General features: G+C 34.4%; 1 protein-coding gene across 2 annotated transcripts in view; it reads left to right on the top strand.

Annotated features, from left to right (window-relative positions):
• The window catches only part of DACH1 (dachshund family transcription factor 1), a 478,390-nt gene that overhangs the window by 422,969 nt on the left and 41,446 nt on the right, over positions 1-13,975 (top strand). For both annotated transcript variants that reach the window (XM_027557664.1, XM_027557665.1), the window contains 2 exons: positions 2,284-2,435; positions 12,294-12,441. In XM_027557664.1, the coding sequence (XP_027413465.1) occupies positions 2,284-2,435; positions 12,294-12,441 (300 nt within the window). The remainder of the gene's footprint in view (positions 1-2,283; positions 2,436-12,293; positions 12,442-13,975) is intronic.

The following is a 13,975-nucleotide window of genomic DNA, read 5'->3' as shown; positions in this document are numbered from 1 at the left end:
AGCACTTTCACAGTATCATCTTTCAGGATTTGAAATAGCTCAACTGGAATTCCATCACCTCCACTAGCTTTGTTCGTAGTGATGCTTTCTAAGGCCCACTTGACTTCATGTTCCAGGATGTCTGGCTCCAGGTCAGTGATCACACCATCATGATTATCTGGGTCATGAAGATCTTTTTCTACAATTCTTCTGTGTATTCTTGCCATCTCTTCTTAATATCTTCTGTTTCTGTTAGGTCCATACCATTTCTGTCCTTTATTGAGCCCATCTTTGCATGAAATATTCCTTTGGTATCTCTGATTTTCTTGAAGAGATCCCTAGTCTTTCCCATTCTGTTGTTTTCCTCTATTTCTTTGCATTGATCGCTGAAGAAGGCTTTCTTATCTCTCCTTGCTATTCTTTGGAACTCTGCATTCAGATCCTTATGTGTTTCCTTTTCTCCTTTGCTTTTCGCTTCTCTTCTTTTCACAGCTATTTGTAAGGCCTCCCCAGACAGCCATTTTGCTTTTTTGCATTTCTTTTCAATGGGGATGGTCTTGATCCCTGTCTCCGGTAGAGTGTCACGAACCTCTGTCCATAGTTCATCAGGCACTCTGTCTATCAAATCTAGTCCCTTAAATCTATTTCTCATTTCCATTGTATAATCATAAGGGATTTGATTTAGGTCATATCTGAATGTCTAGTGGTTTTCCTTACTTTCTTCAATTTAAGTCTGAATTTGGCAATAAGGAGTTCATGATCTGAACCACAGTCAGCTCCCGGTCTTGTTTTTGCTGACTGTATAGAGCTTCTCCATCCTTGGCTGCAAAGAATATCATTAATCTGATTTCAGTGTTGACCATCTGGTGATGTCCCTGTATAGAGTCTTCTCTTGTGTTGTTGGAAGAGGGTGTTTGTTATGACCAGTGCATTTTCTTGGCAAAACTCTATTAGTCTTTGCCCTGCTTCATTCCTTATTCCAAGGCCAAATTTGCCTACCACTCCAGGTGTTTCTTGACTTCCTGCTTTTGCATTCCAGTCCCCTATAATTAAAAGGACATCTTTTTTGTGTGTTAGTTCTAAAAGGTCTTGTAGGTCTTCATAGAACTGTTAGTTTCCTGTAATGTGGTTTCCAGTCTGTCTGCCCTCTATGGAGAAGGAAAGAGGCTTATGGAAGCTTCCTGATGGGAGAGACTAACTGAGGGGGAAACTGGGTCTTCTTCTAATGGGCGGGGCCATGCTCAGTAAATCTTTAATCCAATTTTTTGTTGGTGGATGAAGCTGTGTTCTCTCCCTGCTATTTACCTGGGCTCAAACTATGGTAGAGGTAATGAAGATAATGGTGACCTCTCAAAAGATCCCATGCATGTACTGATACACTCGGTGCCTCCAACCCTGGAGCAGGCCACCACAGACCCACGCCTCCCCTGGAGACTCCTGGACACACCCAGGCAAGTCTGGGTCAGTCTGTTGTGGGGTCACTGCTCCTTTCTTCTGGGTCCTGGTACACACAAGGTTCTGTTTATACCCTTCAAGAGTCTATTTCCCAGTCCTGTATAAGTTCTGGCAGTTCTATGATAGTGTTAATGGCTACCTCCTCCAAGAGGGCTTATGCCATACCCAATGGCAGTCCACTGCTGATCTGTACCTCCACAGGAGACACGCAAACACAGTTCTGTCTCAGTCTCTGTGGTGTCTCTGGTCCAGATCTTTAGTTTTAATGATATTGAACGATTCAATTGTAATTACTGAAGAATGTATTTGATTCCAGTTTGTTTTTTTTTTTCAGTTATGGAATTAAAGTTTTTAATTGTATATTTGTTTGTAGACTCAAGAATATATTTGAACAAATCATTGATATATATAACCCTTCCAGGTTAATTGAGAAAGAAACACTAAGATACAAAACATTTCTCCTATATGAAGCCCTTGAAATATCCTATTGTCAATCCAAACAGAATAAACTAAAATGAGATAATTGGGAAGGTGCCCATAAAGTCAGCCTGAATATATTATCACAACTATATATGAGATAATATTTGTTTTAAAAAGATTCTATGGCACTGTAAACTCAGTCTCATTAGAGACTGCATTTAAAAGGCTTATAAAGTTACTCATTAATGTTATCTTGTTGTATCTCCACAGCTTTTTCATTAAAGAAAATTCAGCAGAAAGCATTTTCTCCTGATAGCAGGAACCAATTTGCAATAAATGTTCTGGAAACCACTAGGGAAGCCATTACTGAGGTCTAATAAAAACAGACAAGCGTAACTTGTTCTATATTTTTGTTTCAATCACACACAGATGAGACCCCGCTTTCCACACCAACTGCGAGAGACAGCCTTGACAAACTTTCTCTAACTGGGCATGGACAACCACTACCTCCAGGATTCCCATCTCCTTTTCTGTTTCCTGATGGATTGTCTTCCATAGAGACCCTTCTGACTAACATACAGGTAGGACTTTTTCACATTCTGGGAGAAAGGAACATGGAGGATTCAGCTGTCAATTTTTCCCAAAGTCATACTATCCCAGCTTAATCCATTCTTGAGACTGACAAAACCATGATAATGAATTTTTCTAGCAATTTGATATTTTAAACTTAATACACAAATTCAATTGGTTAGAAATACCCAAATGTGTATATATATCTTAATAAAAACCTAGATGAAAGGACCTGGGCCTTTTAAAAACCATTCTGCTTAAATGTTCTTTTTATTGCCAATTAATAGTAGGAATCTAGCTGTTTAAGTTTGTCTGATGTATTAAAAGACAGTACACCAGTTCTAATAAATGTTTAGCTGTTTTTAAACTGCTGGCCTTTCAGTGAGGAAATGATATGTTTAGTCATTTAAATATGTCTAAATGAAAAAGAATCCAAAAAATCCCTTCTTTCATAAATTAGTTTATTTCAGTTAATAGGATTTCTTCAAAGAATAGACTTCAAAAAGTCATACAAAACTTTCCACAGATTTCCTATGTAGTCTTTAGGATGTATATTTTATGTACAGTACATTATGAATAAAAAATACCATTAACAATAACATAGAACATGGAGCCAAAATAATAAGTGTTTGGGATAAAAGAAAACATAATTTTTTGCCCACACATGAAGTGGTCATGTGGACCCCAGATGGAGCTTTTTGCCATCTACTTCTCCACACTTAAAATAGCTGGTAGTAATATGCTTACAGATACTCTGGTGGTATTTTTTTTTTTTTAATCTTTGTTCTAGCATTCAATCCTTACTGGTATTTTTCTGTACACATTTCATACCATATTAAACTTTCTCCCAGTAGAAATGTAATTAATTTTATTTACCTCTCTAAGGACATAACAGAAGGCCTTTAATGTAACATATCTTCTCATCTGTTAATATGGCATTTTTAATACTAATGTAATTAGAATCTCCAGAACTGTATTCAACTTTAAGGTTTTATATCTCAGTAATTGAAATAAATCATCAATCTAACCTAAATGTAATCATAGCCAAATAACTGATTATATTTAAAAATAAACATGTAACTTTTTTTCTAAATTCAGCCCACATTATTGTTTTCTGAGTTAAAGTTCTTAATGCATTTCTCTTTTGTTAAATTAAATGCTTTCAAAAATATCCCTCAACATTTCTGAATTTACACTTTGAGAAGTAAGGGAACAATTAAGTTTCTTTTGTATGTTCTGTGTGTGTGTGTACATATATATATTAATAAAATTCTATATGAAGCAAATATAAAGCTAAACATTTACTTAAAATTCTCCATCTAGGTGTCTGTATATTCACTAACTAAAGCCTCTTTAATGGGGAAAATAATAATTTAATTTCAATTTCAGCAAAGAAAACATTTCTGTGTAAACATTCACTAGTGCAAACCGGTTTGCTCATCTGAAGAGTAGATTTACACAGGGACCCTTGCGTTCTATGTGAAAACCACATCACTAAGTCAAATTCTGTGTTTGAGAATGTTTATCCACCCACCCATAGACAGTAATACACAGACTAGAAATGTTATCTGCTTGTGTGCTTGCATGCTAAATCGGTTCAGTCGGGTCGGACTCTATGTAACCCTATGGACTATAGGACTCCAGGCTTCTCTGTCCATGGGATTCTCCAAGCAAGTATACTGGAGTGGGTTACCATGCCTTCCTCAAGACCTTCTGAACCCACAGATTTAACCCACATCTCTTATGTCTCCTGCATTGGTGGGCAGGCTCTTTACCACTAGCACAACATGAGAAGCCCAGAAATGTTATCTACATCACCTCAAATTATAAGTATTTCTTTAAAGAAAGAAAAGAAGAAAAGGGAAAATTTCAGTTTTAAATTGTTCAAATTTTAGATAAATTATTTTTTACTGAATAGATCTCTGGAAATAATATATTCTCTAGCTTTCCAAACAGCCTTAAGATGATATATTAGGAAGCATTGATGATAGGAGTCAAGTCAAAGTAAATTATTTCTTCTAGTCCTAAATCATAGGATTCTGGGTCTGACAAAGTTAGAACACTCACAATAAAAATGCTCCATTTAGGGACCTCCCTCTATGTCCAGTGGTTAAGACCTTGCCTTCCAATGAAGGGCGTGCAGGTTTGATCCATGGTCAGGTAGCTAAGATCCCTCATGACTCACAGACAAAAAACCAGAACATAAACAGCCAAAGCAATATTGGAACAAATTTAGCAAAGACTTTAAAAATGGTCCACATCAAAAAAGGAAATAATATTTCATTTAAAATAAATTAAGCTGTTCACTTCAGTTTCACATATAGATGTATACAGATGAGATATTATATATGTATATATATGAATGTGATACCTGTATACAAGTATATGTGCATGCACATATATGTTTGAAAGGTAAAATAAGTATTGAAAATCTTACTAAGTGCAATATACAGTAAAACAAACGACAATACATACATACATTCATACATACTTATATACATGTTCACATACACACACACAAGCCAGACATACATGCTAGATTTATGTTCAGTTATAGTTTCACATTATTTTGCAAAAGGTCATAGTTGCTAGCTCTTTTATTATTATTACATATATTGAGTTATGTAGGAATATTATAGATATATTATTATCTATATATCTATATATCTATATATATCTATATCTATTATATATAATAATAATATATATTCTAGGAATGGTATAGAATATTTAAACAGTCATGACTCTGACTCATGGGGCATACAGTATAAATGTGTTTGCTGTCCAAATTCTAATTTGGGTAATTACATTCTGTCTACCTCAATTTCCTTTGTAAGTTCAATTATGTATAATGGGGTTCTCTGCTTTCTGTCTCAAATGGCAATACTCTTTTGGTGTGGTAAATTTAAAGCTCTGTATTTCCTTTGAAGATACTTTATCACAATGACAATGAAAAATAATTGAGTTGAAAGTATTTGCATTTTTATATCATACAATATCATGTTTAAAATTAAAGGTTTATTGTGCATGTTTTCTATTTTAGAATATTGTGTTATATTTAAATTTAATGCACATAAACTCTATTTTTCTTAGAATTAATGACCAAAACTACTCAAAATAATATTTAAGGAGTTATTGTTCTAATATTCAATCCTTTGATTTCATGATATTGTGTAATTTGATAATTTTAAAATTAAGAATTTTTAATAGCTACTGTAGATGTCCCTTCCATGACACATTATCAAAATTGAATTTTCTTAAATGGTATTTCTTTGTGTTTTAAAAGAGGGCCTGTAGAAAAATACTATATGCTAGTATTTTAAAATATATATACTATATATAGTGTAGAAAATACGTTTTATATATAGTACAGAAAAATATATGTAGTATAGAAATATATGTGTATACTGTATATCTTTAGGTACCAGATTTTTGCTAGTTCCTAGAACTATACTATTCTTTCTTAAAGTTTGACTATTTTTATAAATTAGAAGTCATAAAGAATAAGGATATCTTCAGTAAAGAACAGCAATTTTACTTTAGTGACATTTAAATTCATTCTAGATTTTCCTTTTTAGAATTAAAAAAATTATATGGAATTTTATTTTATTTTTCTATGTGGACAGTCTTTCATTATGGTTTCCTTAATCAAACGTGTTCATGGACAACAACCTATGAGATTTTAGGTGTGGAAAGTAGAATTTTAGTATCAATTTACTGGATGTGACACCTTCAATCATTGATTATCATTTGAACAAACTGAAGGGAGAATTTTACCCACTATTCTCAATCTGAGCTTTCAAGCTGTTAATCATAACTGGGATACATTTGCACATAAGACTAGGAATAAATATGTTGCACTGTTTATTACCCTATTTACAAAAAATTATTTTAAAGGATAGTTAAATAAATAAAAAGTAGAAAAGAAAAATAAGGTAGAGAATATAAAATTTAGTGAGGAGTGATATTAACCCTAAGGATATATGCCATAAGGGGAGTAAGATAGCTGTTTGGTTCATTCTGATTTGTCTATGTGGAAGTATTAAACAAACAAGGAAAATCTAAAAGGGATGTTAAAACCACAATGAATAGCAGGCTGAGATTGGTTCACTATGGTCTGACAAATAAACATATTCTGACTGTGGTATTTAAGAAGCATTCTTTACTTCTATATTTAATGGAAGACAATGAAAAATAATTTGACCAAAATATTCTGATTATACATATTCCAGTCTTTACATTTCAAAGTCATGATCAGTAATATATCTTATACATTTCAAAAAAATGAATCATTTTTATTTGCATTATTAATATGTATTTTAATTATAAAATATGTACTAGTAATTAGTTATATAGTTACTAATCTTCTCTAACTGATAAAAGAATTAGAAACTTTTCAAAATGATAAACGATAAAATAAGACATTGACTTCAAAATATGGGTAGACTAGCATCAGATACATTGGTTTTTATATTATGTCTTTTTATCTTTAATCATAGTATGTTATATCTTCTCCTGTGTGTCCCATTACCAATTTTGTGAAGAGAGATCATGGAAAAAACAGTAAACCACAGCCAATATTTTAAACTCAGTTTACTGTAATGAAGAGAGTGGCATTAATCTCTTAAAAATCTGGACTCTGTATCATATTTACTAATTTATATCATATACAACAACAATACAAATATTAATAGTAAAACTAATTTTATTGAGGACTTCCCTGGTGACTCAGTGGTAAAGAATTCCCTTACTAATACAGGAGATGCAGGTTCCATCCCTGGGTCAGGAAGATACCATGGAGAAGGAAACGGCAACCCACTCCAGTAAGCTTGCTGGAAAATCCCATGGACAGAGGAGCCTGGTGGGTTACAGTCCTTTGGATCCCGAAAAAAGTAGGGCATGACTTAGCAACTAAACAACAATATTTGCTGAATAATCTTAATATGTCCTTGTGCAGGAAATATACTCCTTTGAGTCTCCTCTACTCTAACACTACTTAAATTCTGATACTTCTAATTCACCAGTGTCAGAGTTTTTCCCATTACAAGCAATTCTGCGAGCTAAGCTGGGGGCCCTGCATTTTATCCTAGTTCAGGCATGATCTGCTTAGAGATAGCATCAGATCTCATAGATTAAGAATTCAGCCTCACAAACCTGCTTCCTGCCCCCGCTTTCATTGCCAGTTGTAAGTCCTGGTTGTAACCTGTGCTTGTGACCAACCAGCTACAGACTGGAGATTCCCACCATGCCTGCCAATTAATTTGTTAAAGCAGCTCATTGAACTTAGGAAAACGTGTTACTTATGTACCCGGTTTATTATAAAAGATTATAAATCAAGGTAAAGAAGGAGCGGGTGAATTGTCCAATACAATTCAGAAACAGATGGGAGAAATGTGTAGGGCAATGTATTTCGAAAGAGGCATAGAGCTTCCATTCCCTCACACGTCACCCACCCTGTACCTCTATACACTGACCAATTAAAAAGTTCTCTGAATCTCATCCATCCTTTAGGGACTTGCCAAAAGTCAACTTATTAACAGAAACTCATATGTAGTTGCAAGGAGTTTATTATGAATAACAGAAGACCCATTTCACCTCTGTTGTTCTTATCATTTAGGAAGTTCCATTCCCTGTAAGCATCTCTAGATACCAGTATCCAGTATAGGATACCTAGAAGTGCTTTTGATGGAGAATTCATCGTTAATCAACTTTGAAGTACAGTAACCGTAACAGTAAACCAAGTATAGTATCTTTTGTCACAAGAGTGGCAAAAATGCTTTAGTTGATACTGTTCTGTCATATTTTTTAAAGTTCCTAACTTCAAGGCACACTATTCTTTTTCGGAATGAAACACCAAACAAAGAAAAAAAGAAAAACCAAAAACCTCAGGGCAGTCCTGACCTAGGTTTAGTCAGCTTACTCGTTTGGAACCTTAGACAAGTCACCTCCTCCTTCTGGACCTTGGTTTTCTCATCTTTGAAAGGTTTAAGCTAGACTAGATAATGGCTAAAAATCTCCTCCAACTGGGTTTGTTGTTGTTGTTTTGTTGCTCAATAGTGTCCGACTCTTGTGCTACCCGATGGACAACAGTCTGCCAGTCCCCTCTTTCCATGGGATTTTCTAAGCAGGAATACTAGAGTCTATGTGATCCCATGGACTACAACCTGCCAGGCTCCTTGTCCATGGGATTTCCCAGGCAAAAATACTGGGTTGCCATTTCCTTATTTACTCTCATTAGAAATAGCAAACTACTGAACACAAATTTGTACAAAATACAAATATGTACCAAGTAAGCTTTTCTTCCTCAAGGATCTAACTAATAAATTAAGAAATGCTTCTGTCATATCAATATCACTGTAAGTCTCCTATACAGGCAGATTCTTATACTTCCTAGGCAAGAGAAATAGTTGACATATTGCTAGATTAATGTGCCCTTTATATATGTAGTTTATAAACTCATTCCCTGAAAAATGATAGAAATTTGTTTACAAGTCATAGTACTTTAGAAAGCAAAAATACTTCTGTATTATGACAAGCATTATGTCTGCATATAGAAAAGAAATCTGAAGTCAAACAACCACTATCTTTAATAACTGCTGTGTCATAGACTAAATTTAAAATGCATTTTTTTTTTTAAGAATCGTTACTATCCAGCTTCAACATCATGAGAACTGACCTCCCCTTGGGAACAAATTTTATGTTTTAAACCTTGTTTCCTTTACATTAAATCACATTGCCATCGTAGAATTTTGCTTGATATCGCATGACCACATGAGACCTAGCATTTAGTGTGACCTTTTGCATATGATCTACCTGGAAAATTTACAGAAGTTACACAAATCCGATAGTACTGTTATCACTGATGGTTAAAATGGTGTCCCAGTGATTTGTAGATGTTGTGAACACTACTTGCTTTTGTTTTTCCCAGTCCCCTGCTGCATTGAAATTTAATTGGTTTTCCGTATTTTTTCAGAAGAGCTGTCACAGACAATAACATATTTTTTGCATATGTATCAGTTTGGCTCTAGTGAAGATTTTTGTTCACACTGGACTCCTACTGATGTGCACTGATTTAAAGTCTAAAAATGAAACTTAATTTTATACAGCTTATAAGTAGTCCCTAGAGGGTATTGGATCCTAAAGCTAATATTTTTCAGACATAATCAGCAGGAATAAGTAATGTACTACCATTAGCGACATTAACAGCAATGTAACAGAAGGAAACAATAAACATAAATGTTCTTAGCAACTTTATATTTACAACAAATATTAATATAAAATTATACAAATTAGAACTGCAGCTTAACACTATTCAACACGTTTATTCATAATGATTGTTTCATATTTAAAGAACACCAAAATATTGTGTTTTGTCAGCCAAGGACAATAATAGTTTAATAGTAATTTATTTTAAACAGCTACTGATAATACAACCAATCAACACATTAAGTGGTGCCAACATTGGCATCTTGCTAAATAATCTCTAGACATTGCACAGAGAGTACATCTTTCAAAGATAAGTCAACAAGAGCAATCAGAGCAGAAAATTAGAATTTGGTATCTTAGAATTAAAATACAGCTAAACTAAAGTTTTAATTGGGGTGATCTAAAAGGGCACTTGATGTAATGATCTCTTTCATTTGTTACTAATTGTTTGTTCCTGATGAAGAAGAAACATATACAGGAATGTTGCCGAATTAAGATGGCAGTTTCCTTAGCAGCTATGTTTTATTGTTAAAAACAAAAGAGTAGAGAGAAGTGAACTGCCATCCAGCTTGTTTCCTATCACAAAAATTAATCCAGAAAATTCAGGATCAGTTATACCAAATATTAAATATTAATAGCTTATATGTGCTTGAAAAGAGACTTAAAAAGACTTGTGACAATTGGGCTGAACTGAAGGTACATTCCTATTGCGTTAGCAAGTCAAGCTGGAATTGAAATGTATGAATTAAACTTCTTATGTCGTATCCTATAAAGGGTTAAAGGGGTCTCAAATAAATCTACAACTGGCATTAACTACCACTTCATTTCTAATTTCATTTGAAAAATTCAGCTGCTGATGTTCACAATCCAAAGCATCTTTTCCAAAAGGGCATTTTGAATTGCTGAGTTGAGAAGTATTGAAATCTTAGCTCCAATTTTTACTAATAACTTTAGTAATAATTTTCTAATGCATCTTAGCAGAGAACACATGCGGAACGCTTTGCATAGGTTTTACATATTCTCATAATCTCATTTTTGAAAATTTCAGAACACTACTCATATATTAATACAGCATATAGTCAAATTATATACGGAGAAGGCAAAGGCACCCTGCTCCAGTACTCTTGCCTGGAAAATCCCATGGACGGAGGAGCCTGGTAGGCTACAGTCCATGGGGTCGCTAAGAGTCGGACACAACTGAGCGACTTCACTTTCACTCTTCACTTTCATGCATTGGAGAAGGAAATGGCAACCCACTCTAGTGTTCTTGCCTTAAGAATCCCAGGGACGGGGAAGCCTGGTTGGGCTGCTGTCTATGGAGTCACACAGAGTCGGACCCAACTGAAGCGACTTAGCAGCAGCAGTAGCAGCAAATTATATATATATTATTTTATAATCAGTTATATAAATAGATATAATTTGCTTTTGCCATATACTATTATTATATATTGGAGAAGGCCATGGCACCCCACTCCAGTACTCTTGCCTGGAAAATCCCATGGGCAGAGGAGCCTGGTGGGCTACAGTCCATGGGGTCTCGAAGAGTCGGACACGACTGAGCAACTTCACTTTCACTTTTCACTTTCATGCATTGGAGAAGGAAATGGCAACCCACTCCAGTGTTCTTGCCTGGAGAATCCCAGGGACAGGGGGAGCCTGGTGAGCTGCCGTCTATGGGGTTGCACAGAGTCAGACATGACTGAAGTGACTCAGCAGCAGCAGTATTATATATACCCTAAAATGTATCCTCTGTTTAGAGCCATTTTGATAGATTTTTAAAAAATAATGCATTACTAAGCCATGAAGCTTTGGATCCTAATAGAAGTTTTGAATCCTTCTATTCAATAAATTTTTGAAATCTACTCTACAGCAGGCACTCTCTGAGTTTTAGTACCCATAGTACCCCATGAGAGAAAATGTCTCTGCCTCAGAGGACTTACATTTCAGTGAAGAAGATGCAAAATATGCCACTAAACAAATAAACAGATGACAATATTACATAATAAACGACATGAAGAATTTTAAGGAGGGAATAAAAAGTTTGAGTTTGGAGGGCTAGTCCAGACAAGATGTGAAGAGGACGGTTTTCCCCAGTGATGACTGAACAAAGGTGAAATGAATGTAGGAGTGAGCCATGCAAAACTTGGGAGGAAAAGTATTCAGGAGGGAAACAGAGAGCCAAGTGCCTGGTGCAGAAACAAATTGGTGCCTTAAGAAATAAATGGCCACTCACGTTGTATATAATCTCAGTAGGGAGTGGCAGAGAATGAGCCCTGAGAGACAGGTGAGTATTGCTAACATCACAAGGGGTTACATAAACTATGTCAGATAATTACACATGGAACAAATCAGTCTAATTTTCTTCACAATATTTAATTTTAAGATACACTTATGTGTTGCCCTCATGTAGTATTAAACCTAGATATTCTAATTAGAAGCAATTGAACCTGCATGCCAAAAATATTTGTCTTCCTAAATAGTTTAATTAAACATAGAAAAATTTTGCTTTACTTTGACTATTTATCTTAGTAAATACAAAGTGACTGCACAACAGGAATGAAGATATTTGATAAGTGGGCTGTTCTCTTTTAAAATATGTTAAAGTAATGAATGAAATGTACTTCATCCAAAATATTATAATTCTGAATACCTTCTTTGTACAGGGGCTCTTGAAAGTTGCCATAGACAATGCCAGAGCTCAAGAAAAACAGGTTCAACTTGAAAAAACAGAACTGAAGATGGATTTTTTAAGGGAAAGAGAACTAAGGGAGACACTTGAGAAGCAGTTGGCAATGGAACAAAAGAATAGAGGTATTTTTAAACTTCCAAATAAGTTTAATACTTAGCATCAAATATTCAGCATAACAATATTTTGTGATTTACTATGAAACTGTAACTTTTTTGTTTTTACTTGTAGCTATAGCTTAGTGCAGGATTTGAATCCTGAGCTTAACCTTTAAAGGACATGGTTTCTCGTCTCTTCGTACCATATATATAATGAAATATATCCATTATATCATTAATCACATAATTTTTACTGCTTATAGATTTAACCAATTCATAGTTTTAAAATAAGGAGTTCTGATAAGATGACAGCCATGAAGAAGAATCCTATATTCATTCATAATTGCCCTTTGAAAAGCTTGAGTTAAAGTCATAAAACTAAAATAGAAAAATACTGATTATTCAAGCGAAGCAGATTTAGTGAGATATTTATCAACTGAAATGGAAGACTGATGAATATCTGAACAAATGACCAAAGTTGAGTGTTTGTATAATTTTCTTTCTGAATGCCTCATTTTCATCCAACAAGGTCAAATACACATCAGAGTAGAAACTGATGTGAATTTTCATTGGGTAAAAATAATGTTATTATCAGTCTATGAACTGCTGCTTTTTACACACTTTACAGTGCATGTTTAGATAATTTTGAAGGTCATTCATATTTGTCTGCTTATTTTATGTATGACATCCAAGAGTATTTTCTTTACAAACAACTTCCCCTCTGCTTCAACTCTAAAGTTCTCTTCAATATTTAAAAGGGGAAGCTCCTTTTCTCTCATTTAATAAATATCCACTATAAATAATCCACACTTTCTTCTGATATATGTGACGTGGTCATTTTAAAATAATTCTTTCTTTCAAAACTTGCAGAACTAATAGGTTTTTTATTAGTTACTATGAAGCAATAGTTAGTCAGTTCCCAGGATGAGGCTTTCAGGCAGCTGGCACGCTGGGTGTAGAGCACTGTTCTAAGTAATGTGACTTCACATAGATTTAGCTACTAGAGTAAGCAAAACAAGGTAAATGTTGATGGTGGGATATGTTCTGAGTAATGAATATGGTCAAACGGTTCATTCTTTGGAACCATCTTCCATGAGATAGCCATGTCGCAATTTTGTTCTTACTTGGAGAAGTCTTTTTCAAACAAAACTTAAAAGCAAAACCCTGAATTCTTAAGGTAACCTTTTGGTTACTTGAGAGATGTTCAGAATTGTGTTGTTTTATAACTGTTGGAAAATTTACATTGTTTTATTCCTTTAACTGCTAAACGTATAGGACAAAGTGTTTCACAGACAACATCATGAACCTACCATTTAATTAATTATGAACAACAAGTTAAAGTTAATGACTATCAATAATGATCTATATGAATGTGTCTATGGAAGCCGTGTGTTATCCTGAAGAGGGAAACATGGCAACCCCATTTGCTTCAATCATGTAGGAGGAAAACAAACAGTCAATGGCAAGGTACTGGGTATTGAGCTTCTAGTGCCATGCGAATAAACAATCCAAATAAGTAATTCAGCAATTACTGTTTCTTTTCAAAGAGACAACGTAAGCA

This window comes from Bos indicus x Bos taurus, chromosome 12 (genome assembly GCF_003369695.1).
Source record: "Bos indicus x Bos taurus breed Angus x Brahman F1 hybrid chromosome 12, Bos_hybrid_MaternalHap_v2.0, whole genome shotgun sequence".
In the NCBI taxonomy this organism is placed as follows: domain Eukaryota; kingdom Metazoa; phylum Chordata; class Mammalia; order Artiodactyla; family Bovidae; genus Bos; species Bos indicus x Bos taurus.
Note: the sequence above shows the minus strand (reverse complement) of the source record. Positions and strands in the feature narration are given on the sequence as shown.